The following is a 24,075-nucleotide window of genomic DNA, read 5'->3' on the forward strand; positions in this document are numbered from 1 at the left end:
GAATCTTCGAAACACTATCTTTATTAGTTTCGAGGTTCCTGACACCAATGAAATAAGGCATACATAAAATCCAGTGTGATGTTTGCGGAAATAACCATTTGCCCTTCGATATGCTTATTGAGAAATGAAGATTGTATTTGGTTACTGTCACTCGTATTGTAGCTGTTTGTCTTATCCAGTTTTAGGTTTAAACTTTTAAAATAGATGATGGTTTGGGCTTAGCTATGGTGTGAAATTTGTTAACTCTACGCAGTAGTTTGGTCTGGGGTTTTTTTGGCCAATAATTTTAAATTAGTTAATTTAATGAAAATTAGAAGACAACCTTAGAGTTTGAGTAGAGTATGATTTATATTTCAAAATATACAATAGTTTATATAATAAATAAACCAATGTCTTATTACGCGAATAAATTACATTAAATCTCATTTTATAACTTACTCAATAATATGATAATTGTCTCATAAAGTATTAGAATATGTAATTTTCCCTGTTTCAGAGATCTCTTAGTGATCAGCCAGTGAGTTGAATTTCGCTTATATTATACATACTATGCAGTAACTAAGTAGGCCTACAATTTCGTTCGTTTGTTTTATTAAAAAAAAAAGAAATGGAAGGTAATGATGAAAACAACACTACAAGCATTATGGATGAAAAGCATAAATTGGAATCAGACAAGTATCTTATAGTTAAGAAAGTAAGTATATAGTTATATTTTTTTATTTTTTTATAAAAGGTACTACAGAAATAGTATTTTTTTTAAATTGTTAAAGTCAATGCAATAGTAGTAGTATTTAGTTTTAAACAAAATACTAGTTTTAATTCACTTGAATGATACTTTTTTTGCAGAATGATGCGTCCATAAATATTAACAGACAGGTAAACAACTATGTAATATCATATAGACTTAAAATATTTCTAATCTATTTCACTAACTGCTAACTTAATACTATTACTCACTATCCAGGCTCTCTGCCAACTGCGCCACATGCCACAACTAACTTAAAGAACTTGACAACTCAGGGCTCCAAAGTAACGTAACAGTTTAATGTCAAATACATCAAAGCCAATACTGTACAATCGACATCAACATTAACACTTACAATACACAAATCTTGCCTCTGCTTTTTTTTTTTTTTTGCTTTTTTTTTTCCCTCTAGGAAATACATTTTGGTTCTCTAAAAGAAGTACCACTTTTACAAAAAAGTATATACATTTATTTTTATGGAAGAATAAAATGAAATAACATTTAACAAGGTTAATGTCATTTGCGTTATTTATAAATTGTGTACACTTTAATCACGGGGAGCCATGTAGGTGGCTTACTTTGCTGATAAAATTAGAGCCTACAATACTATAGTTCGCAAAAGTTGCATTAAAATGTTTTCTTGTTTGTAAAGAAATGTTCAGTGTATTTCTGTAGACCATAGACGTTAGTGGTATCATGTTTTTTCCTCTGATCTAGATAAACGATAAAAACATGAAATAGAGCTAAACAAATTGGTAAATATATTACTAATCGCACAGATTTATTGTTTTATTACATGACTAATCCGAACTAATTATTATATATCCCTTAATTTGTTGAACTGTTGGGCCACCACACAAGCTCTCTGCAAACTGCTCCACTTAACACTACAAACACAGAACTTGAAAAATCAGGTCTCTGTAATAACGCAACACTTTAATTTACAATAAATCACAATTAGTACTGAACTATTGGCAACATGTAACACAGACTGTACAAATATTTAACACTTAACAAACGTACCAATATATCAATTTATGTAAAAATTGTATCGAACACCACTTGACTCTCTGCTACGTTCCAGACTTTCACTGCTTTCAGCTGTTCAGGGCTGACTTTTCACCCACCGGTCTCGTTGTGTTGGACTTGATCGTAGATTACGATGAAGGCGTCGTCTCGTACTTGCGCGCTGTCTTGTCTTTACTCCGCACCGAATCGTCTTAATGAGTCGTCGTAAAGAACCAACCAAAACGCTGAACAACACTGAACTGAACATAGCTTAGCCCAGGGGTGGGCAAATTACGGATCGCGGGCCACATGCGGCCCCTCGGAGTGTTTTATGCGGCCCCTAACCCGAACATCTACAGAAATCGAGTATGCCCACAAAGTATTCATATAAAATGCAAATATATTTTAAACAATAAGACGTCAAGAACAAGTTTTCAATATCCTGAGCTCACCATTAAGTGCAGAAGCTGATTCAGCTCCACTGGACATAACTCAAATCAAAAGAAAAGTTCCAGTCAGTTCTTCTTCGAGAAATTTGTGGAAACCAGAAACTGTATTCCCATGCTAAAAAAACTTTGCAACTAAACTTTTACATTATTTGGGTCCAAATACACCCGTGAAGAAGATTTTTCTTTTGTTTGAAAATAAACAAGTGTAAAAAAGGTCTGCGGACTGGCTGTAATTTGACAGCAGTCACAAAGATAAAAATCGTAAGCAAGTGCCATAATTCTGAAAAGTTATGTAAAAGTGTAAACATTTAAATATTTCACATTAAGTGTTACTGTTAGTAAAATTAGATTCAGAAATCGCTAACCCTTGTTGTAAGTCCTTAAATAGAAGTGTAAAAAATGATATGTATGATTCAGTATAAATGTTAAATAATTGACTTTTTACACAGTCAGCTAGGTTATTTTTCTAACTTGCAATTACATATTTTGAAACATATATGCGCCCCCCCCCCCTTATTCCGATTTTTTTTTTCAATGTGGCCCTCGATAAAAAAAGGTTGCCCACCCCTGGACAAGAGTGTAGTGAGCCGTCCTATCAGTGACATCTCCGATCTTTATAGTGTGCCCCTAAAAGCATTCTAGAAGCTGGCGTAACTTCGCACGACACTTCCTATCATATGTTATATAATACAGACGTTACTTCAAAAAAGAAGATAATTACGTTCTACGCGTCATGCATTTAGTCATGCATATTAACAAATGACTTAAATTCTGCCAAGTCACTGGTTTTCCTGGCTAGCTCAGGCAACCTATTCCATGCTCTAATAGCACTAGGGAAGAAGGAGCACGTGTACACATTTGTCCTAGCATGTGGAACGAGGAATGTGACTTCTAGTTGATTACATGACCGTAGCTTACTTAATTGGTCTAAGTAGTGTTGATATTTCTTAAAGTAGCGTTTCTTTGTAGCGAACAAATTAAACAATTGTGAAATTGTTGTTGGCAGTAAGCGCGGTTGATGGCTCGTCTAGCGCTGGCCTGTGGTGATTTGCGTTGCCTGACTACACACTCTACCACAATCCGTAAAATTACAAAAGTTATAACTATATACATTTGCACCTTGTATCACTGGCGGATCTAGTGGGGCGGTAGGGGCGATCAACTCCCTCCACTCGCCTTACCCCCCCACCCCGAAGGGTGGGCGGACGAATTTCGGTATAGAATTCACACAATTGGTATACGAATTTAATGTTAATACTATATAATAATTATTTATATTTCAACCTATTTTAGATTATTTCTCCCCCCCCCCTTCTAGTATGTTGGCCGATTTGGTGGGGTCGGGAGGGGGTGGTGGTATTAATTCCGCCCCCCCATACACTTTCGAGTGGGGGGGGGCGGTCCAATTTATTTGAAGAAATTACAGCTGGCTAACATTATCAATTAAATATCTATATGATTAAAACTTGCTATTGATATTTTAACATTTTAACGATCTTTTTATTATGGTTTTTCCTGTTTACCGATTGGTGGGGGGGGGGGGCGAATACCTCTGCTGCCCTTCCAACCTAAACCCTTTGAGTTTTGAGTTTTCCTACTTTTAGGGAGAAAACATAGTTTGTGAACAAAATTAATTCAATTAATATATGAATTTTATATTATGTCGCTCCCCTTCTGGTATCTTAGCCAATTCGGTGGGGTTGGGGGGAGGGCGATTACATGTACTGCCCTCTCCACTTTAGCGCTCTGAGTGTGTGGGGGGGGCCTATTTTTATGGAGAATCATAGTTTGTAAACAAATTTAGTTGAATATCTATATAATATAAACTACCCATTGTTTATTATGTCGTACAACACTCTAATCTCAAATTTTATTATTAGTAAATTTAAATGAAAAATGAGTGTAACAGGTGGGAAGGGCAATACATGCAATCGAATTTCCCCCTTCGGACAAATCAATACTTTTTCTTTTTGTGTTATAGTTAAGAAATTACAAAATTAAAAAAAAATATGTCATAAATATAATTTGTATATACTATAAATTAAATTCTTATATCGAGTCGCCCCACCCCTATTCTTTAATTCCAAATGCAATCTTTAGCAGAAAATATTAAAGGAGCGAGGATTAATCGTTGTCACTCTACCACCCCTCCCATTTCTAGACAGAGTTTATGTAATTTCACATGAATTTATCATAATTATTTTAAGAAGGACTTTGCATTGGAAAAGTTACAATTCAAACGAAATTTTTCAGTATAAGAGTCATGATTGAGATGAGTTCTAAATCAAAATAATGATTTCATAGTCGCCTTTTCCCAACCTTTACTCAATCTGATATTTTTCTAGTTAAATAAATTTGGGACTATAGCTCACAGTTTATACTTCAATTTTATTGAATATTATTTATCGAATACTCACTAGAGTATTCTCGGATACTATTTATCAAATACGTTTTTTTTCGGCGGCGATCCTCAAAGACAAAATCTAAATCTGTGGGGTATCTTATCTTTTCAAGAAACAAATCGGTTTTATTTGCAATATATTAAGGGCCTATAAATTCATATTAAAAATATTTTTCAACTACAATATTATTCAAAAGGTCCTTTTATAATAGTATGAATAATGAGCTTTAGATTAGGAGAAGGCGTTTCTGCATTGAAGAATGCAAGAAAACGCTTTTGGCATTGGGGCTTCGCCACGAACTTCTTTGATGAATAATGAGCTGTAGATGTCAGGAGAATGCGTTTCTGCAGTGAAGAATGCAAGAAAAGTTTTTGGCGTCGGGGCTTTATTCCTAACCCCACTGATAAATAATGAGCTGTAGATGTTAGGAGAATACGTTTCTGCAGTGAAAAAAAAGGAATAAAACGCTTTTGTCGTCGGGGCTTCGCCCCGAACCCCACAAGTTAAGCTTATATCGCTGCCCCAGTTATTTTATTTTCGCCGAAGGTTGAGAAATACTGCTTTTTTTAATTCTCATATATGTACATACATGTATGTGTGTAATGAAACAACAAATACTAGTATTCCAATAACATGGCTTTATTCGACAAAATTGAACTACAATGAACAGTGAATGAAACCAGCACGTTTGGCATAACACTGATGCAGTCTATACAGACACACACACTGGACATGAAACACGCACTGGTCATGACCTTCTGACACGCTGGACGCACGCAGAAAATCAACTCAGTTACACTACAATGTGTGTGTGTGTGTGTGTGCGCTGTACGCACGTTTATGCATAGGGTTAGGGTTTTGAAAAAAATCGCCCCCCCCCCCCCCCGCCAAAGTTTTGGATCCGCTTATGCCTTGTATGCTCTGAATAAATTTGTACATTAGCCTAAGATTATTATTATTATATTTTTTGGTATTGGGTTTTTGCAATTGTCATAGTCAGTCATGCCCAAAATACGGCCTGCGGGCCAGATTTGGCCTGCGGGCCAGATTTGGCCTGCGACAAGGTTCCATCCGGTCCACCGAAATGTCGGCACAAAGAGTAGGAAATCCCCCTCTTTTCCAAAAAAAAAAAAAAAAAAACAATAACAAAATGTTGAAAAATGTACCTCACCTACTTTAGGGCCCTCTGATAAATTGGCACCATGATCTTTGTCATTTATACGTTTACGAAATTGAAGAGTTCAAGTAGAATTTAGAATTTACCAGGAAAAGTGAACGGATTGTTTTTTGAACGATAATAAGCCAACATATTTGATTTGTATAGAAAGTGTAGCCATTGTGTTTTTTTTTTTAAACAACAGATAATCGGCATTATAAAAGAAATATCAAATATAATATTATTCTTAGTTTGTGCGCGAATAAAACGATTTTTAAACTACTAGAAATTGGAGGATCGAAGGGAATAGTTACCAAAAAGAGACAAGAAAATAAATCTTTGGCTAGCTAGCTACTCACATTTTAAGTAGAGAAATGAAACAAGTTTCCGACGCAAAAAAAAAAATCTTTCATATATCCCATTAATTAATGTAAGCACAGTAAGTAGTAACTACTAGATTAACCGTTGTCTATTGAAATTGTTTTAGGTCAATTTCATTTCGATTTTGTACCTTTTCGGTCATTTGGCCCGCGACACCAGTGTCGGAAATTAATTTGGCCTGCAGGTTGAACTTAGAGAGGGCTTTATATATATATTGATAGAAATGTGAGAGTCAATTATTGTAACACAATTGGTTATAATTTTCATAATATTTATTTTAGTTTAAGGATAAAAAGTCAACATGCAATTGTTGTTCAAGAAGAAATAAATTGAAGCCAAAGTCTGCAGAGCAAGAGAAGAAAGAGAATACATTTTCGGTAAATGTGAATTACATTTGCAATTAAACATTGACAAATTATATATTTTGTTAGCTTAGCTAGTTGACACATGTTAAAAAAATCTTCAATTATTATTTTAATTTAAGCAAATTGGTGAAACATCTAATTAAATTATATATACATACTGACGGACACATTGATGTGATTGGACTGCTACTCTTCCTTTTTGGGGGCCGCTAAAATTTGTTGTTTTGTTTCTTTAAACATGAACGTTGTGTCCTAATTAACACAGCGAATATATTTTATTTTCACACATGTCAACAGTTGGTTGTCAAACTTGTTGGCTCGGTTCTAGAAGAGTCTGATGAAGGCTACAGTATTGAATCTGACCACAACCTTCGGAATTTTCTTTTCAAGCTTATTAATTTATTAAAAAAAGAAGGTAAGACTAAACAAACTACAAATGATTGTTGAGCTTATGAAGAATTTATTGTGAATATTTTAATGTACGATGGAGCTTTTCTCTTTGTTTGTCAAGATGCAAGATATGAGAAATTCAGGAATAAAAGACTTCTATAGCAATAAGATTGAAACGAAAGTTAGAGACGTCATAGTGCACTTTAATGGGAAAAGACTTAATTGGTGCTTCAAAGACGTATTCAGTTTTTTCCCCAATAGTGTTTGAATGCATTGTACGGCCGCCGAACAATAAAAAAAAACAAACATGGTGTTAAAAAATGAGGTGTTTTTTTGTAATATTTTTGAAAACCTCTTTGTGATACGTTCTATATATTATTAAACAACCACATCATTAAAGAAAGAAAACCGTATACCTCTGTCCTATATATATAGGTGTGATTGCTACCTTTCGGAGGTCGCTAAATATGTTTCATCAATCTGCTGTGCTTTATTCACTACTAAATTTCTATTTCACAACCTACACCAACAGGCCCAGCCTGTTAAACTGTTGTTCTGCTCGCCTGACCTCACGTTACCCCCGTTAGGATGACCCATTCACTGGCCATGTACAGGGGCGTAACTTAAGGGTAACAGTCATACATTTTAGGCGCTTCCGCGGTGTATAATATAAACCTAACGGAAGTAAAAATACCTGCGAAAGGCGAACAAGCAATATAAGTTAGTCGAGGCTGATACTGAACAAGAAGTTTAATAGAAATGGAGGGAACCGTCGAATGTTAGTTAAATCACTTTGTTCGTAACAATCTCCCGATCTCTAGTGCGTATTGGAATTAGTCTCGTTACATCGGCTGATATTTCGCTCTGGCTAAAAGCAAGTCTTATTTTTCCTAGTCAATTCATTGTCTCTAGGTCAAAACGTCTGACTATTTCCGAAATAAAAAAAATAATTCTTAATCAAGCCATAATAAGCACCACGACAAACACACGAACATCGAAATTCTTTCACAACGCTGTGGTAAGTAAAAGTGGGACCCGCGAAAGTAATATAAATAATTTAAATTATAAAAAGCGTTGACAAAATCATGCTAGCTCAAGGCTCTGTGATAACATAAGAAACATGATTATTAAAATGTCAAATTGATCTTAACAAGTATGTTATTTTATTTGAATATTTGTTTTGTTACGTAACACATTTTTAGACTCACTCCCCTCCTTTTAACTGTAAAGTAATAGCCGAACGTTCCCGATTGGAAATGTATATGTTTATATTAATCTACATGCAATGGTGTCATTAGGAGATGTGAGGGGACGCGGTCCGAGCCGTGTTGCACCCTTCATTGTTTGACATCCAAGTAAAAAATAAATCGCACACAGATTAATAAAAAAAAAACGAGTGAGTGTAGCTAGGTTCCCAATACAACATCCTTAAACAGGGCCGGTCCTAACAATAGCGAGGCCTTATGCAAAACTGATTGAGCGGGGCCTAGTCTGGGTGAAAAAAAGAATAATAAATAAAATTTAAGATTTTGTATTAGAAAACAAAATTTGACTCTGATTTGTATTTAATCTTTACTAAGTACAAAATTGCGATTAAATTAACTTTACTTTAAGAACCTTGCAACCTATGGCATATTTATATGGTAATGACTATAAAAGTAAATAAAGTATTGGAACTTCCGATTTAGATGAAAATTCGCCCCATTATTACATTGTATTACATGCAAGCTGACAATGCCTTTTTTATCGCGCGTAGGATTGGCGTTTACAGCAATGAATGACACCCACAAATGATAATTTTGTATATTTTCCACGAGATTTTTATGAGTTTTCAGGAGAGTAAAATAAATTCAGGAGATTTTCAAGAAAGCGTGGCGCCTACTGCGTTCTCGTTGGTTGCAGTGACTTAAGACCGCCTCTATCCTTAAAACATATAATTAAATGTTTATATATTTTAGTTGAATGTTTTTCACTAAAAATGTCGAAAACATTTGGTGTTTTCCATAGTTCGTGAAGGCGATCATTTGACGGAGGCTAAATTCTGTTTCATTCGCATTGAAAGTCTAGTTATTACATATGTTAATATTACTGTGTATACACGAGATGATTACAATTGTATAAGAAATTAAAATAAAATAAGGAAACTTTGTTAAATCTTCTAAGACAGTGCTATTTAACATTCTTTTGAACTATATGGTATCATTTTTCTACGACTAGGATAATAAATAGCCAATGTTAATAAATGTGATTTTTTTTTTAGAATAAGTCATTATAAGCACTATAGTGAATAATGATTTTTAAGTAATTATTTTTAAAAAGTTTCCATACATCAAAAAATGTTCAACTGTAAAATGACAAAAAAAGTAATTTGCGAGATTGATGGCATATTAACGTTTACGATAAAATATTTATTGAACAACTTTGCTCCTATGCAAAGTCATCATCACTGTGCTTAGCGTGAAATGTGCTCTTGCTTCTTGGTCATCAGGTCCAAGATTCATGATGGGCGTTTACTTACAAAGATCCACAGATCGTTTTCCAAATAAACGCATTAGAACAGATAGAGCAACGTATTAAGGAAGAAACGGTGGCCCCGGACAAATATTTGGCTTGGTATCTAGCAGGGAAAAAAACATTTAGTTAACAGATTTGATGGCATATTTTTATTAATCCCTATATAATTTGTTTTAAGAAGTAGGTCATGGCTTCAAGAAACAATACATACCTTTATAACCTTCTATTTTCATAATCACGGTGGTTAGAGTTTAAAAAGCTTATTTCAAAAATTCACTTAAAAAGCGATTATGGTAATCTTCACCCAGATACCCCTCCCTCTTCCCTCTCCTTCTTTTCCCAGCTAGTCGAGATAAGTGGTAGAGTCATAGCGCTTTCAGAAAGCTAAAAGCATGACATTGCGCTAAACTAAAACATTAGTAAAAGTATTTAGAATCGCACAGATTTATTAATGCTAGTCTAGATTTATTACAAATTTAATTAAATGACTCATCCAAACTAATTAATTTTTTTTCTGTCTCTTCAGATTGTTGTCTTGTTTTGCCTAAGGGAAATAACAACACTTTGTATAAATTAGTTGAAAGAATAAGTCAAACTCTAACTAAAGAATATGAAAAAGTTGTATTTTCAACAGAGGTAAAACTAAGCAATAATTAAATTACAAATATAATTTCTAGTTAAAAGTGTAACCTTTAGTTATTCATATAATATAGTTTAAACTTTAAATGTGTCCTTTATTTTAAACTAACAGGAAGACTTTCTGAAATTGATAAGTGATTTCAGACATTTTGGTAAGTTTGAAATACATTTGTGTTCTTAAAATATAATATGAATATGTATATCACTATATTCAGATGTGTGTTACTAAACACTTATCCCATTTAAAATATTTATATAATATCAATTGCTGAATATAATATCTGAATATTGGAATTATATAGAAAGTTCTGCTCCAAAGTAAATCCTGTGTTATCTGCGATTTTACTGCTGGGTTTTAAAAATACCATGTTATAAAAGTCTGAATCAGTCGATCTACAGTATGTGTGTCTAACGTATTTTTGATGCCTAATTCTTTTACTTCTTAAATATTTTAATAAAATAAATAAGTTGTTTATATATTGCGAACTATGGAATATACAATATTTAAAGTTAGTAAAATAAAAGTTAATTATGACTATCTTATCACTGGACTTGATGGGAAGTATTACATTTCTACGATAAAGAGAAACAAGATTACAAAGAGAGTTTGTGTGACAAAATCAGAGGCACCCCCGTCGGATCCATTTTGCATTCCCTATGGGCAAGGAATATTCAAAACATGATTTTGTTTTGATTGTCCAAAATAATATTTCAAAGATTTATTTGGCGTTGTAAAATACAGCGAGCAGGGTATGAACTTGGAATCATCAAGAAGTGGGAACGTTAGTCCAACGGGCATGACGCACGACCACGCAGCATCCTACTAGATCTACAAGCTAAATTTAAATCTAATCAAGATTTTTTAACTAGATCTAGAGCTAGATTCATTGTAGATTATACATCTAGACTGCTAAGTCTAGTCTAAAATTACATCTATAATTTAAATGCCAATTCGTTGCACAGCCTAGTTACAGTAACACAAAGCCAATATCAATATGATATAGTTGGCGAGGGTTCCTAGACATTTCTGCAACGAGATCTTATAGCATTTCATTGAAATTTAAAGTTAGAGTATTTATTCCATACGGCGTCAAAGGAACAAAATCCTCTACTTCAAAAGGCCTAGTGAGACTAAAATGTGTCTTTTATAACATGGGATTGCGTTTACGAGGGTTCCTAGAGACTGTTGCATATATATATACGCGGATACACAAAAGAAAATCCACTCGCTAGCCACTTTTGTGAAAACTCGATTTTGACCGTTATTTCGGTTCAAAAATGTTTCAATATAAAGAAATTAATTTTCGCAACACAAATTTTATGAATAAAAGTGGTTTGAATGACGTAAAAAAAAATATGACACCGCCTACGTCACTAGGCTTAAAAAGTTGTTTGAAAAAAGAACAACTTTCAATAAATGAGTAAGCCTAATTCAACATTGGCATTGTATCTTTATTAGTCTTCATCAAAGTTAAAACCACTTACACGACTATCAGCAATAAAATGTAAACTAAGTATAAATTAGGCAAAACACAATAACTATAAAAAGACCTCAGTAAATTTTATTTCAGCTTTTTCTTTCATAATAAATCAATTCAGGTATGTGGTTAAAATGCTCGTATATTTTGCAAAACAAAAGAGAAAAAAATAAATGTAGAAACATATGTTAGTAGATTTTGGAATAGATTTTTGAATTTTTCTTTGACATAATTAAAGTACTAGTTAAAAAATGTGTGAATTTTTTTTTATAATACCCAGTAATGGCTATTTCCCGCGGTTACACAGCCCCATCTGCGATTTACATTTTCTGCGCAGACCTAACCATTGTCCGCCTCTGGTCGATTGAGATTTTCTTTTAGCCGACTACTTCTATCGTGGGCAGAGGATTTGTTAGTGATCTCAAATTGGTATTCCATGGCCTTTGTACCTTTGTAAGTGATCGCTGTCTCGCTGGTCCTTAAAGCGTTACTTTGGGGTTCCTCTGTTACGTTATCGTGAGGCTTCTTTAATATGCCGACAACCTTTTAGCTCTCCTAAAAAGAATGGCATGCGTTCGTTTCTAATACTTCATAAGTGCTCTGCCCAGCGTAACTATCGGACTTTACAAAATCCCTTTTTACTGTCCATACCGATTTTGGCAAAGACATCGCTGTTTGTAATGCGGTCTTACCGCCTTATATTCCCAGTTTAGATAGCTTAGAGTAAGCAGCGTAATATTTATTTTTTGTGTTTATTTATTACAATATATATGTACATATATCAAACAACATTTTCAAAAAAATATTAAATTTGTATTTACACTTTACAGTTTCGACTTTTTTTTTCAAAAATGGATTTGATGAAACTTTTAAAATACTAGCACTATGTTTTGAAGTCTTAGAGGAAAAGGTTAGGGTTAGAGATTTTGTATTATCTGGTGCATAATTAATTTGATAATTTAAACGGTTTGCTTGAAGAAAACAAAAAATAGCCGTGACACCTAATCTTTGCAAGCCACAATACATGGTGAAATAACATTTTTTTTTTTTCCTCTCGTGTTTTTGAGATCTGAGTGTGGCAGACGAACAAGGTGGTCAATTTGCTCAAACCTAATAGCGGCTTTTCCCCTTTCGGGGGCCGCTAAAACTCAAATGCACAAACTATATTTTAACTCTCCAAGATGAGATTTCGTATAAAAAAGTTATGAATAGTATGCATTGAATTATTTATTTTAAATTGATCAACTAATATATGGATTTTAACTAACAGCATTTTAGTTTATTTAACTATATTTACAAAATATATTTTTCTAGAATGTCTCCTTGTTTACAATGGAGATCATATGGATGAGAAAGAACAGGAAGAGTATATCAAAAATAATAGAAATATCATAATTTTGAAGGTAATTGTTTACTAAAATGTCTGTAATTAATACTTGTTAAACAACAAATGTGTTCAATTAAAAAAGTGTTTCCCAAATTTTTTCTTAAGAGAACACTTTGATCTTTCTAAATATCTAATGGAACATATTGATAAATATTTGTTTAAAATCGATTAATTGTCACGGTACCCTACTCGTTAATTATTAAAGTAATTCGAGGAACACCTAATTAGGCCTCGCGGAACACTACTATTCCGCGGAACACAGTTTGAGAAACACTGAATTAAAATGTTTATACATAGGTTTCCTCATAGATAACTCATTCTACAGAAACTTTTTTTTTTCAATTTTTTTTTATGTTGAACAGTATTTGTCTGTTTAATATGTATGTATGTATCTATGTATCTATGTATTACTATGTATCTGTCTCTCTCTCTCTCTCTCTCTCTTATGTATGAATGCTTTTTCCCACGTCAAAAATCACTTTCAAACTAATGCTTTTGTTTATATTTTTTCCTCATTTTGTTTTAATTCTTAGATAAAATTGCTTAAAGATATTTGTTTTCATAAACAGAAAATATCTTTTAATTATCTATTTGAAAACACAGAACGGAAAATTATACAATTACTAATTTGATTGTTAAGTATCTCTAATACATCTGAAATATAAAATGAATAAAAAATGGTGTGAAAAAATTAAATAATATGATAAAATTATTTTAAATGTAACAATTCTTTTAATTTCAGGAATCTGAAAATTTAACCAGATTTGAAAAAGCCTTAAATGATAAGTAAATTATGTTTTAACTTAACTTTCTTCTTATCAACTTTGCATTTAAATAATACAAATGTAATGTTACGATCAAATATATTTATATATATATGGTTTATAAGATACATTTAAATTATATGCCATATGAATATAGATTTTGATTCCGTTTACCAGATCTAGTGACGTACTAAAAGGGAATGTTCATTCAAAGAATTACGTCACAATGAACATCAACCAAACATGGACAGAAACTTCCATTGCACAGAAGATATTACATTCCTATTTGGGTAAGATCTTGTTACGTAGTACCCGACAAAATTATACTTGAAATAAAAACAATTCAAATACATAATAATTATAATTAAACAAGAAATACATTAAATAATTACAATTTATATAACTAAAAAAATATTTAAATAATTATTTTAAATATATCAGTGATGCCCAAAATACGACTCACGGCGTCGTTCCATCATGCCCGCCGAAAGGTCAGCACAAAGTGTAGAAGATCTTACTCCTTCAACAGAATAAAGTTGAAAATGCATTTTTCTCTGTTAGGTCAGTCACGCTTGCAAAGATGGATTGGTACCATGGCCTTTAACACTTACATTTGAAATCTGCCAGGAAAAGCGAACGAATCTTTCCTTTTTTTATTAGGAACATGATAACAAGCCAACATATTTGTTTTATAAAAATAATGTGGCTGTTTTAAAATAAAAGCATAATATTAAACGGGCATATCTGGTACCGGTCGACTCTTGAATTTCACAGTATAAACATCAATTTTGAAATAATATAGTTAATATAAGGAGAAAGCATGGGATCATCACGCCAAGACCTGTTGAAAAAGGTTTCAACCATCATAAAGGATATTTTTCTTTGAAAAATGTATGGGAGTGACTAGTGATGGCGTCTGACCCATTTTGTGGGGGGTCGTCATCAGATACGGATTGCTGGATTGGCGACCCTTGCGCAGAACAGTGGCAGTTACATTAAAGAAATATGATACAAGCTCTTTGCAGTTAGCACTGTCTTCGATCACTTATAGCTGGTGAGGAAGCTCCGAGACGGAGCACTGTGTACGCGGCACGGCCCGGTCTGGCCCAGTCAATCAATATGGTCGTCTACCGCTGGGAGCCCTCAAACTGGACATGGGATGAAGAATCCCAATGTCCAGGCCTGGTTGTTAGATAAAAGCCTTTCTAACTATAGGCGCCAATTCCCTACTATACTTCAGTGAAGGTGAAGATGGACTGCAGGCAAGAGCTTTAAGAAAATGTGTAAAGTCTAATTGAACCGAGTGATTAGGGCTTTATTGTTTTATTTACCAACTAAACTTCTGTGGCAAGGTTTTGAATCCTGACCATATAATGAGGTAGCAAATCATTTTTTTTTATTTGAAATATTTAAGTCAGAGCAATCAAAAGCAAGTATTTCAACTGAACTACCCCTCATGGTTGTGGGATTTGGCTATATTATGTTAAATACCAAACTGCAAGTTGATATTTCTTGGCATGTCTTATGCTGACATAAGCGCTTTCGAACGCTATTGCAAATCTTCATTTAGCAGGGTAAGAGGTGCACCTTATCATTTTCTAGCCAGTACCACTCTGCAAAAATACAAGCAGCTAAATAGGTCTATCACAAAATAAAGAAATGATTCTATTTCTGAGGTTATTGAAAGATTTTTCAATGTTATCTCCCCATTCAATTAGGCTTTTAATTGACAAACCTTAACAGTGTCAATACCAAAGAGAGAGTTTATCACCATTTTGTTCCATGCAAATAGAGCTAAATATTAAACCAGATAGAAAAAAGACGACAGAAGGCCAGTTTATCCTGTCGGGAAAATTCGTTATAGAAGGCCAGTCCATCCTGTCGGGAAAATTCGTTATAGAAGGCCAGTCCATCCTGTCGGGAAAATTCGTTATAGAAGGCCAGTCCATCCTGTTTGGACCATTCGTTATAGAAGGCCAGTCCATTATGTCGGGAAAATTTGTTATAGAAGGCTAGTCCATCCTGTCGGGAAAATTCGTTATAGAAGGCCAGTCCATCCTGTCGGGAAAATTCGTTATAGAAGGCCAGTCCATCCTGTCGGGAAAATTCGTTATAGAAGGCCAGTCCATCCTGTCGGGAAAATTCGTTATAGAAGGCCAGTCCATCCTGTCGGGAAAATTCGTTAAAGAAGGCCAGTCCATCCTGTCGGGAAAATTCGTTATAGAAAGCCAGTCCATCCTGTCTGGACCATTCGTCTTAGAAGGCCAGTCCATCCTGTCTGGACCATTCGTTATAGAAGGCCAGTCCATCCTGTCTGGACCATTCGTTATAGAAGGCCAGTCCATCCTGTCTGGACCATTCGTTATAGAAGGCCAGTCCATCCTGTCTGGACCATTCGTTATAGAAGGCCAGTCCATCCTGTCTAGACCATTTTTTATAGAAAGCCAGTCCATCCTGTCTGGACCATTTTTTATAGAAAGCCAGTCCATCCTGTCTGGACCATTTTTTATAGAAGGCCAGTCCATCCTGTCTGGACCATTTTTTAAAAGAAAGCCAGTCCATCCTGTCTGGACCATTCGTTATAGAAGGCCAGTCCATCCTGTTGAGATCATTCGTTATAGAAGACCAGTCCAACCTGTCTAGACCATTTTTTATAGAAAGCCAGTCCATCCTGTCTGGACCATTTTTTATAGAAAGCCAGTCCATCCTGTCTGGACCATTTTTTATAGAAAGCCAGTCCATCCTGTCTGGACCATTTTTTATAGAAGGCCAGTCCATCCTGTCTGGACCATTTTTTATAGAAGGCCAGTCCATCCTGTCTAGACCATTTTTTATAGAAAGCCAGTCCATCCTGTCTGGACCATTCGTTATAGAAGGCCAGTCCATCCTGTTGAGATCATTCGTTATAGAAGGCCAGTCCATCCTGTCTGGACCATTCGTTATAGAAGGCCAGTCCATCCTGTCTAGACCATTTTTTATAGATAGCCAGTCCATCCTGTCTGGACCATATTTTATAGAAAGCCAGTCCATCCTGTCTGGACCATTTTTATAGAAGGCCAGTCCATCCTGTCTGGACCATTTTTTATAGAAGGCCAGTCCATCCTGTCTAGACCATTTTTTATAGAAAGCCAGTCCATCCTGTCTGGACCATTCGTTATAGAAGGCCAGTCCATCCTGTCTGGACCATTCGTTATAGAAGGCCAGTCCATCCTGTCTAGACCATTTTTTATAGAAAGCCAGTCCATCCTGTCTGGACCATTTTTTATAGAAAGCCAGTCCATCCTGTCTGGACCATTTTTTATAGAAGGCCAGTCCATCCTGTCTGGACCATTTTTTATAGAAGGCCAGTCCATCCTGTCTAGACCATTTTTTATAGAAAGCCAGTCCATCCTGTCTGGACCATTCGTTATAGAAGGCCAGTCCATCCAGTTGAGATCATTCGTTATAGAAGGCCAGTCCATCCTGTCTGGACCATTCGTTATAGAAGGCCAGTCCATCCTGTCTGGACAATTCGTTATAGAAGGCCAGTCCATCATGTCTAGACCATTTGTTATAGAAGGCCAGTCCATCTTGTCTAGAGCATTCGTCATAGAAGACTAGTCCATCCTGTCTAGAGCATTCGTCATAGAAGGCCAGTCCATCCTGTCTAGAGCATTCGTTATAGAAGGCCAGTCCATCCTGTCTAGAGCATTCGTCATAGAAGGCCAGTCCATCCTGTCTGGACAATTCGTTATAGAAGGCTAGTCCATCCTGTCTGGACAATTCGTTATAGAAGGCCAGTCCATCCTGTCTGGACAATTTGTTATAGAACGCCAGTCCATCCTGTTGAGACCATTCGTCCTAGAAGGCCAGTCCATCCTGTCGGGACAATTCGTTATAGAAGGCCAGCCCATCCTGTCGGGACCATTTGTTATAGAAGGCCAGTCCATCCTGTCTGGACCATTCGTTATAGAAGGCCAGTCCATCCTGTCTGGACAATTCGTTATAGAAGGCCAGTCTATCCTGTCTGGACAATTCGTTATAGAAGGCCAGTCCATCCTGTTGAGACCATTTGTTATAGAAGGCCAGTCCATCCTGTCTAGACCATTTGTTATAGAAGGCCAGTCCATCCTGTTGAGACCATTCGTCATAGAAGGCCAGTCCATCCTGTCTAGACCATTTGTTATAGAAGGCCAGTCCATCCTGTTGAGACCATTCGTCATAGAAGGCCAGTCCATCCTGTCTGGACAATTCGTTATAGAAGGCCAATCCATCCTGTCGGGACCATTTGTTATAGAAGGCCAGTCCATCCTGTCTAGATCATTTGTTATAGAAGGCCAGTCCATCCTGTCGGGACCATTTGGTATAGAAGGCCAGTCCATCCTGTCGGGACCATTTGTTATAGAAGGCCAGTCCATCCTGTCGGGACCATTTGTTATAGAAGGCCAGTCCATCCTGTCGATACCATTTGTTATAGAACGCCAGTCCATTTTATCGGGACCATTTGTTATAGAACGCCAGTCCATCCTGTTGAGAAAATTTGTTATAGAAGGCCAGTCCATTTTATCGGGACCATTTGTAATAGAAGGCTAGTCCATCCTGTCGGGACCATTCATTATAGAAAGCCTCATCACTGATTTGCAACGTCACAATTTATGATCAGTTTAGACCAAAAGCTCTTTGTCATGTCATACAAATCGGCAAAAAGAATCCTCTTGTACCATGAGGCCATGAGAGTGCGTCATCCTTATCCAATTTCTTCACCGGTATTTGCCATCGTGACGTTTTTGTGGTCCTTTTTAGTCTGCTCACAACATAACAGATACTGAATGGTAACATTTCTTGTTGTCCAGTCGTTTGCCAGCATAACTGCTGGGTGTTCCCGCTTCGTTTTCAGTCCAATTTCCTCGGCGTAAATCAGCTAGATATGCTGTAGGTCCTGGAAAGGATTGTGTTGGTCAAGCTGAGGAAGGAAGTCTGGTTGACGTCTGTTATGGTTTCAGAGTCATTCTGCAAATAAAAAGGCACGCTAAAAATACAATGTAAAATTCTAGATCAAATATTATGTATCAACATCATCAACCACTTAGACAAACATAGTGTCCTTATTCCATACTAACGTGGCTTTAGTAAATATAGATCATATTGTTACGTATTTCTGAATCTTCTGGCTAAATGTACTAGTAGGCACACAAATAAAAACACTGCAAAGAACTTGACGACTAAACTTTCAGTTTCATATAACTTTAATGACTATTAACTCTAACAATTCGTTACTGTAACATGTAGCGTAGAAGACTGTACAATATCTTTCAGTTTACAGTTAGCTATACTTCGTTGCAATGATTTCTTCACTTCGTTGCAATTCATCTCTTCTCAACTTGCATCGAGCCGTATTCCACAGAACAGACCAACGACACACTTCCCAGTGTCGCTTTAGGTCTCCCAAAGCTGAACCAAGTCGTATTCAAGTCTACCGAATCAGGGCCGCACACGTCTTACATCGACTGTATCGACTGTAACGGCTCAAGTCCACTGTAGTTCGCTGTAAAGACTTTAACGACAGTAGTCCACTGCAGTTAACTCTACCCTAGTTAACTTGCATCGAGTCGTACACATCTCTCTTCTACTGTCTCGCACAGTAAACAGTACCGACGACTCACTCACGACTGACTTTCACATTAACTCTCTGGCTTATATAGAGTCCCTAATCGCTTGTCCAAAGTTGCACAAACACGGCTAGTATCCTCTGGAATAACACGTGAGGAAACGTCACATCCTGTCTCTGTTTATACATGTACATTCCAGGGAACACCCGCTGCTGTGTTATCTCGTCGGGGTCACACGTTAACCTCTTAATGTCACTGGTCATTTGTAACACTGCCCCCTTCTTAGATCTCTTCGTCCCGAACAGATTCCATTTCACCACGATACTGAAGAAACCGATCGACGTTTTCAAGAAGGAAGCTTTGGTGGTTGCCCATTTCTCTAAGATGTTCTTTCAATCTGGCCGTTGTCCATCTTCTATTCATAGAAGAATGGGAGCCAAATCCTCATTTTTCAGCAAGTCCTCACAAATGTTTTCATCAATCATGGTATGGAAACATCGACCTTCAGATGACGACATTGGGCAGCATTCTAACGAGTTCGTGCTTCACTGGCTGAGTTTTACATTTTCAAGCATCTTTTTACAGAGCTTCTTCAGAGATACACAGGTTCATCACAGTACAGCAATATTCTTTTAAACAACAGCAACTAACTTTGGGTTTGTACGATGTCTGTTGGGTTGATCTTCTCGTACAGTTTTTTTCCTACAGTTCTATCGCAGAGTTACTCACTTCACAGTTCTGTCACCTTACACTAGTTCTGTCCTTCTTGCTTCTGACTAGATTATCATTCTTCTAAAACCTCTGTTTATAGTTCATCAAACTACTCTCATGAGGGATGTTCTTAGATGATTCTTTAGCGACTTCGCATGAGAAAGTGTACAAGGCTGCGCTGGCTTTACACTTTCAACTGATTCGTAAGGCTTTCTTCTTTGGTCTGATGGTTCCAGACAGAATCTTTCTAACAACATGGGATATGGAGTTTCGTTTGTGCAGGTGGGGGTCTATCAGTGGGAAAAGTTGTAGGCTTGTTTTCTAACAACATGGGCTGTGGAGTTTCATAAATGCAGGTGGGGGTCTATCAGTGGGAGAAGTGGTGGGCTTGTTTTCTAACAACATGGGCTATGGAGTTTCATAAATGCAGGTGGGGGTCTATCAGTGGGAGAAGGGGTGGGTTTGTATCTTGATCTTTTTGGAGCCATCCACGTTGCACTCTGCATGTGTCGCTTTCTCCGCCTTCTCCTCAATTTGATATTTCTTTGGTTGCGTTGATGTCGTTGTCGTTGGCTTGCTTTCTTGTCGATCAATGCTGATGGCAGCCTCTTAGCACATAGGAAGGTATGGCATTTCATAGCTGTAGTCATCAAGACTGTAGATCTAACAAGTTGCTTAAGCATTATTCTTCGAAGGGTGCTTTGCGAATGAGCTGCAAGTCCACTTGAAGGCAAGGTGTCAAACACGTCATCACCTTCATCCGAGTCTGGAGATTTCGACTGTGGGGCAGGTTGATAACATTCAACGTGCAAAGGTCCATCAACTTCAGCATCAGATTCTATTGTGTTTTCTTGACTTTGACCAGGACTTCTCGCGCTGATCTTGACAGCTGGACAAGCTTCTGTTAAGTCCAGACTTTGCTGGTGTATTTCTTGGCATTCACAGTCTTCTTGTAAAGCTACGTACGTATAGTTCTTGTCAAACGCATTGTTGCAGTAATCAAGTTTCGAGTTCCTCTCGTAGACACTGGCAGATCGAAGACAGAAGTCTTTAATGCCCACAGCAACAGGCTTGGACGCAGACCCAACGTTGTCTTGTTCTGTCTGGCTGGTCGAGGTACTCATATCGGGTATATCTCTAGCAAAATCTTCGGTTGAACTATAGGTCTCTTCTCTTTTTTCTTCAACTGTCTCATTCAGCTTCTCGTTGAAACAATAACAGCTATCGTCTCTTTTCATCTCTTGTGGGCCACATTCATTTGGTTTGCTATCACAGTCAAAGACAGCACAACTATCACCAACATGCCTATCGTAATTGTCTGTATCGCCACATCCTTGGTTGGACAATTGTTCGCTGTTCATCAATGGTGTAGCTCTTTCATCAGTCGACTTAATTTGATACTGCTGGGTGTTCAGCAGCTCATTAATCATGATTCTCGTTTGATCTTTTATTTGTTCTTTTGTCTTGTTGGGCGTGGTAGCTATTTGTTCATTTTCATTCATGGCTTTGGTCAACTGGTCAAATGAAGAAAATCTGGTGTTGATTTCGATTCTATCTCCTTAATGCTCTCTTTCACCGAGTTCATTTTGTATTGCAAAGTTCTAAGGAGCTCCATCGTATTAGGTTTGATTTCAAATTGGCAAGTGTCTGGATTCTCATCTTCCTCCAACAGGGCTTGTCTGAGACGTGCTGTTAGCGATTCCTTATTTCCGTTAAGCTGTAGACCTCTTTCTCGAAGCTCTTGTCTAAGTTCTTTCATGTAGAGTTTATTAAGAAGTTTGGTGGAATATATTCTAGCCAGAAAGATCCCACTTCTGACACCAGTTGTTACGTATTTCTGAATCTTCTGGCTAAATGTAATAGTAGGCATACAAATAAAAACACTGCAAAGAACCTAACGACTAAACTTTCAGTTTCTTATAACTTTAATGACTATTAACTCTAACAATTCGTTACTGTAACATGTAGCGTAGAAGACTGTACAATATCTGTCAGTTTACAGTTAGCTATACTTCGTTGCAATTGATCTCTTCACTTCGTTGCAATTCATCTCTTCTCAACTTGCATCGAGCCGTATTCCACAGAACAGACCAACGACACACTTCCCAGTGTCGCTTCAGGTCTCCCAAAGCTGAACCAAGTCGTACTCAAGTCTACCGAATCAGGGCCGCACACGTCTTACATCGACTGTATCGACTGTAACGGCTCAAGTAAACTGTAGTTCGCTGTAAAGACTTTAACGACAGTAGTCCACTGCAGTTAACTCTACCCTAGTTAACTTGCATCGAGTCGTACACATCTCTCTTCTACTGTCTCGCACAGTAGACAGTACCGACGACTCACTCACGACTGACTTTCACATTAACTCTCTGGCTTATATAGAGTCCCTAATCGCTTGTCCAAAGTTGCACAAACACGGCTAGTATCCTCTGGAATAACACGTGAGGAAACGTCACATCCTGTCTCTGTTTATACATGTACATTCCAGGGAACACCCGCTGCTGTGTTATCTCGTTTGGGTCACACGTTAACCTCTTCCTGTCACTGGTCATTTGTAACACTATGAAACACAAATAATAGGACTAAATAATGTTTTTTCAAAAAATTTAGATAATAGTGAGCAAAAAGATGCTATCTTATAAACTTTTTATGGTTTTTGATAAAGTTTACCAGTTATAGTTTGCTTAAAAAATGTTAGCATTGATGGTCCATTGCATAAGTTGATAAAAGATTTTATGATAGGGAGACAACGAAATGTAATAATAAATGTCTCTAAATACACATATAACAGTAAACTCAGGTGTACCTCAAGAAACAGTCTTAGGTCCACTACTATTTTTAATTTACATAAATGATTTACCATATTGCATTAGTTCAGAAACAAATGTTAGATCATTTGCAGATGATTGCATAATGTATTGAAGAATTTAAACAACACAAGATACAGACATTTTACAGAATTAGATGAATTACTGAAAGGGCGATCAAATTGAAGCATGTCTTTCCACCCAGAAAAAAGTCAGTTTTTAAGAGTAACAAAAATATATAACAAAAATAAATTTTACTTATCTTATTAATAAACCAGTAACGCAGACTAAAAACTTAAAATACCTTGGTGTTTTAAAAATGAAAAATTGTCATGGAATCCCCATATTGATGAAACTATAAAAAAATAAATACAAAGCATTAGGGTTTATTAGAAGAAATTTCTATAAATCAAATAGTAATGTAAAAATAAATGTTATTTAACCTTGGTTAAGTCATCCATCCATCACAGTAGCGCTACAGCCCATGGATGGCTCTGACCTGCTTCAACACATCCTTCCATTCAGAACTTTCCTGGGCCTTTTGTCTCCACGCCCTAACCCCAAGATCTGCTTGTACATCATCAATCCATCGCATTCTGGGTCTGCCTTTTGCTCGCTTGCATTTTGGTTTTTGCCTGTATATGATTTTCGTTCCTCTGTTATCTGACATTCTTTCAAGGTGACCTGCTTAACGTAGTCTGTTCTTTTTCATTTCGGTCACTATTGATGGGTCTTCATATAATTGATATATCTCATGGTTAGAGCGTGTCTTCCACCCTGTTTCATCCTGTATAGCACCATAGATTTTCCTAAGAATTTTTCGTTCCCAAGTATTAATAATAATAATCTTTATTGTCCATATTGAAATTTGTCTTACAATTTGTGCATTACACCAAACAAAAAACATTAAAACTATAAGAAACCAAAGTGTACATTCACACCAGACGCACTCATAATTTACATGTGACAAGGTTTATATCAGATTGTTCTTATTTAATGATTTGATTGCCAGGGTCTGTGTCTGTTAGTCTTTGCTATCGGTGTCTTGTATCTCTTTTGTGATTGTTAAAATCACAAAATCCCGACACAAAGGGGGATTCTTTGTCTCGAAGATCTTGTTAGCTTTTTTATAGATGTTTGTCTCAAACAACTGCCCAAATGGGGTTTGTATTTTGCCAATGATTTTACCAGCAGCATTTAGGGTTCTAAAAAGTTTATTTTTATTTTTAATGCTCAGATTGCCATACCAGGCAGTGATATTGAAGCTTAACATATTGCAGATGTCAGCGTG

The 24,075-nt window shown here is 36.2% G+C and overlaps 1 protein-coding gene across 6 annotated transcripts in view; it reads left to right on the forward strand.

The window, feature by feature from the left end:
• The window catches only part of LOC106051110 (transient receptor potential cation channel subfamily M member 2-like), a 220,678-nt gene that overhangs the window by 31,492 nt on the left and 165,111 nt on the right, over positions 1 to 24,075 (forward strand). For all 6 annotated transcript variants that reach the window (XM_056003788.1, XM_056003786.1, XM_056003789.1 and 3 more), the window contains exons 2-10: positions 497 to 694; positions 847 to 876; positions 6,423 to 6,518; positions 6,804 to 6,921; positions 9,937 to 10,046; positions 10,162 to 10,201; positions 12,842 to 12,930; positions 13,657 to 13,700; positions 13,856 to 13,968. In XM_056003788.1, the coding sequence (XP_055859763.1) occupies positions 608 to 694; positions 847 to 876; positions 6,423 to 6,518; positions 6,804 to 6,921; positions 9,937 to 10,046; positions 10,162 to 10,201; positions 12,842 to 12,930; positions 13,657 to 13,700; positions 13,856 to 13,968 (727 nt within the window). In that variant the 5' untranslated portion in view covers positions 497 to 607. The remainder of the gene's footprint in view (positions 1 to 496; positions 695 to 846; positions 877 to 6,422; positions 6,519 to 6,803; positions 6,922 to 9,936; positions 10,047 to 10,161; positions 10,202 to 12,841; positions 12,931 to 13,656; positions 13,701 to 13,855; positions 13,969 to 24,075) is intronic.

Source organism: Biomphalaria glabrata, chromosome 11, assembly GCF_947242115.1.
Source record: "Biomphalaria glabrata chromosome 11, xgBioGlab47.1, whole genome shotgun sequence".
NCBI classification, from domain to species: Eukaryota; Metazoa; Mollusca; class Gastropoda; family Planorbidae; genus Biomphalaria; species Biomphalaria glabrata.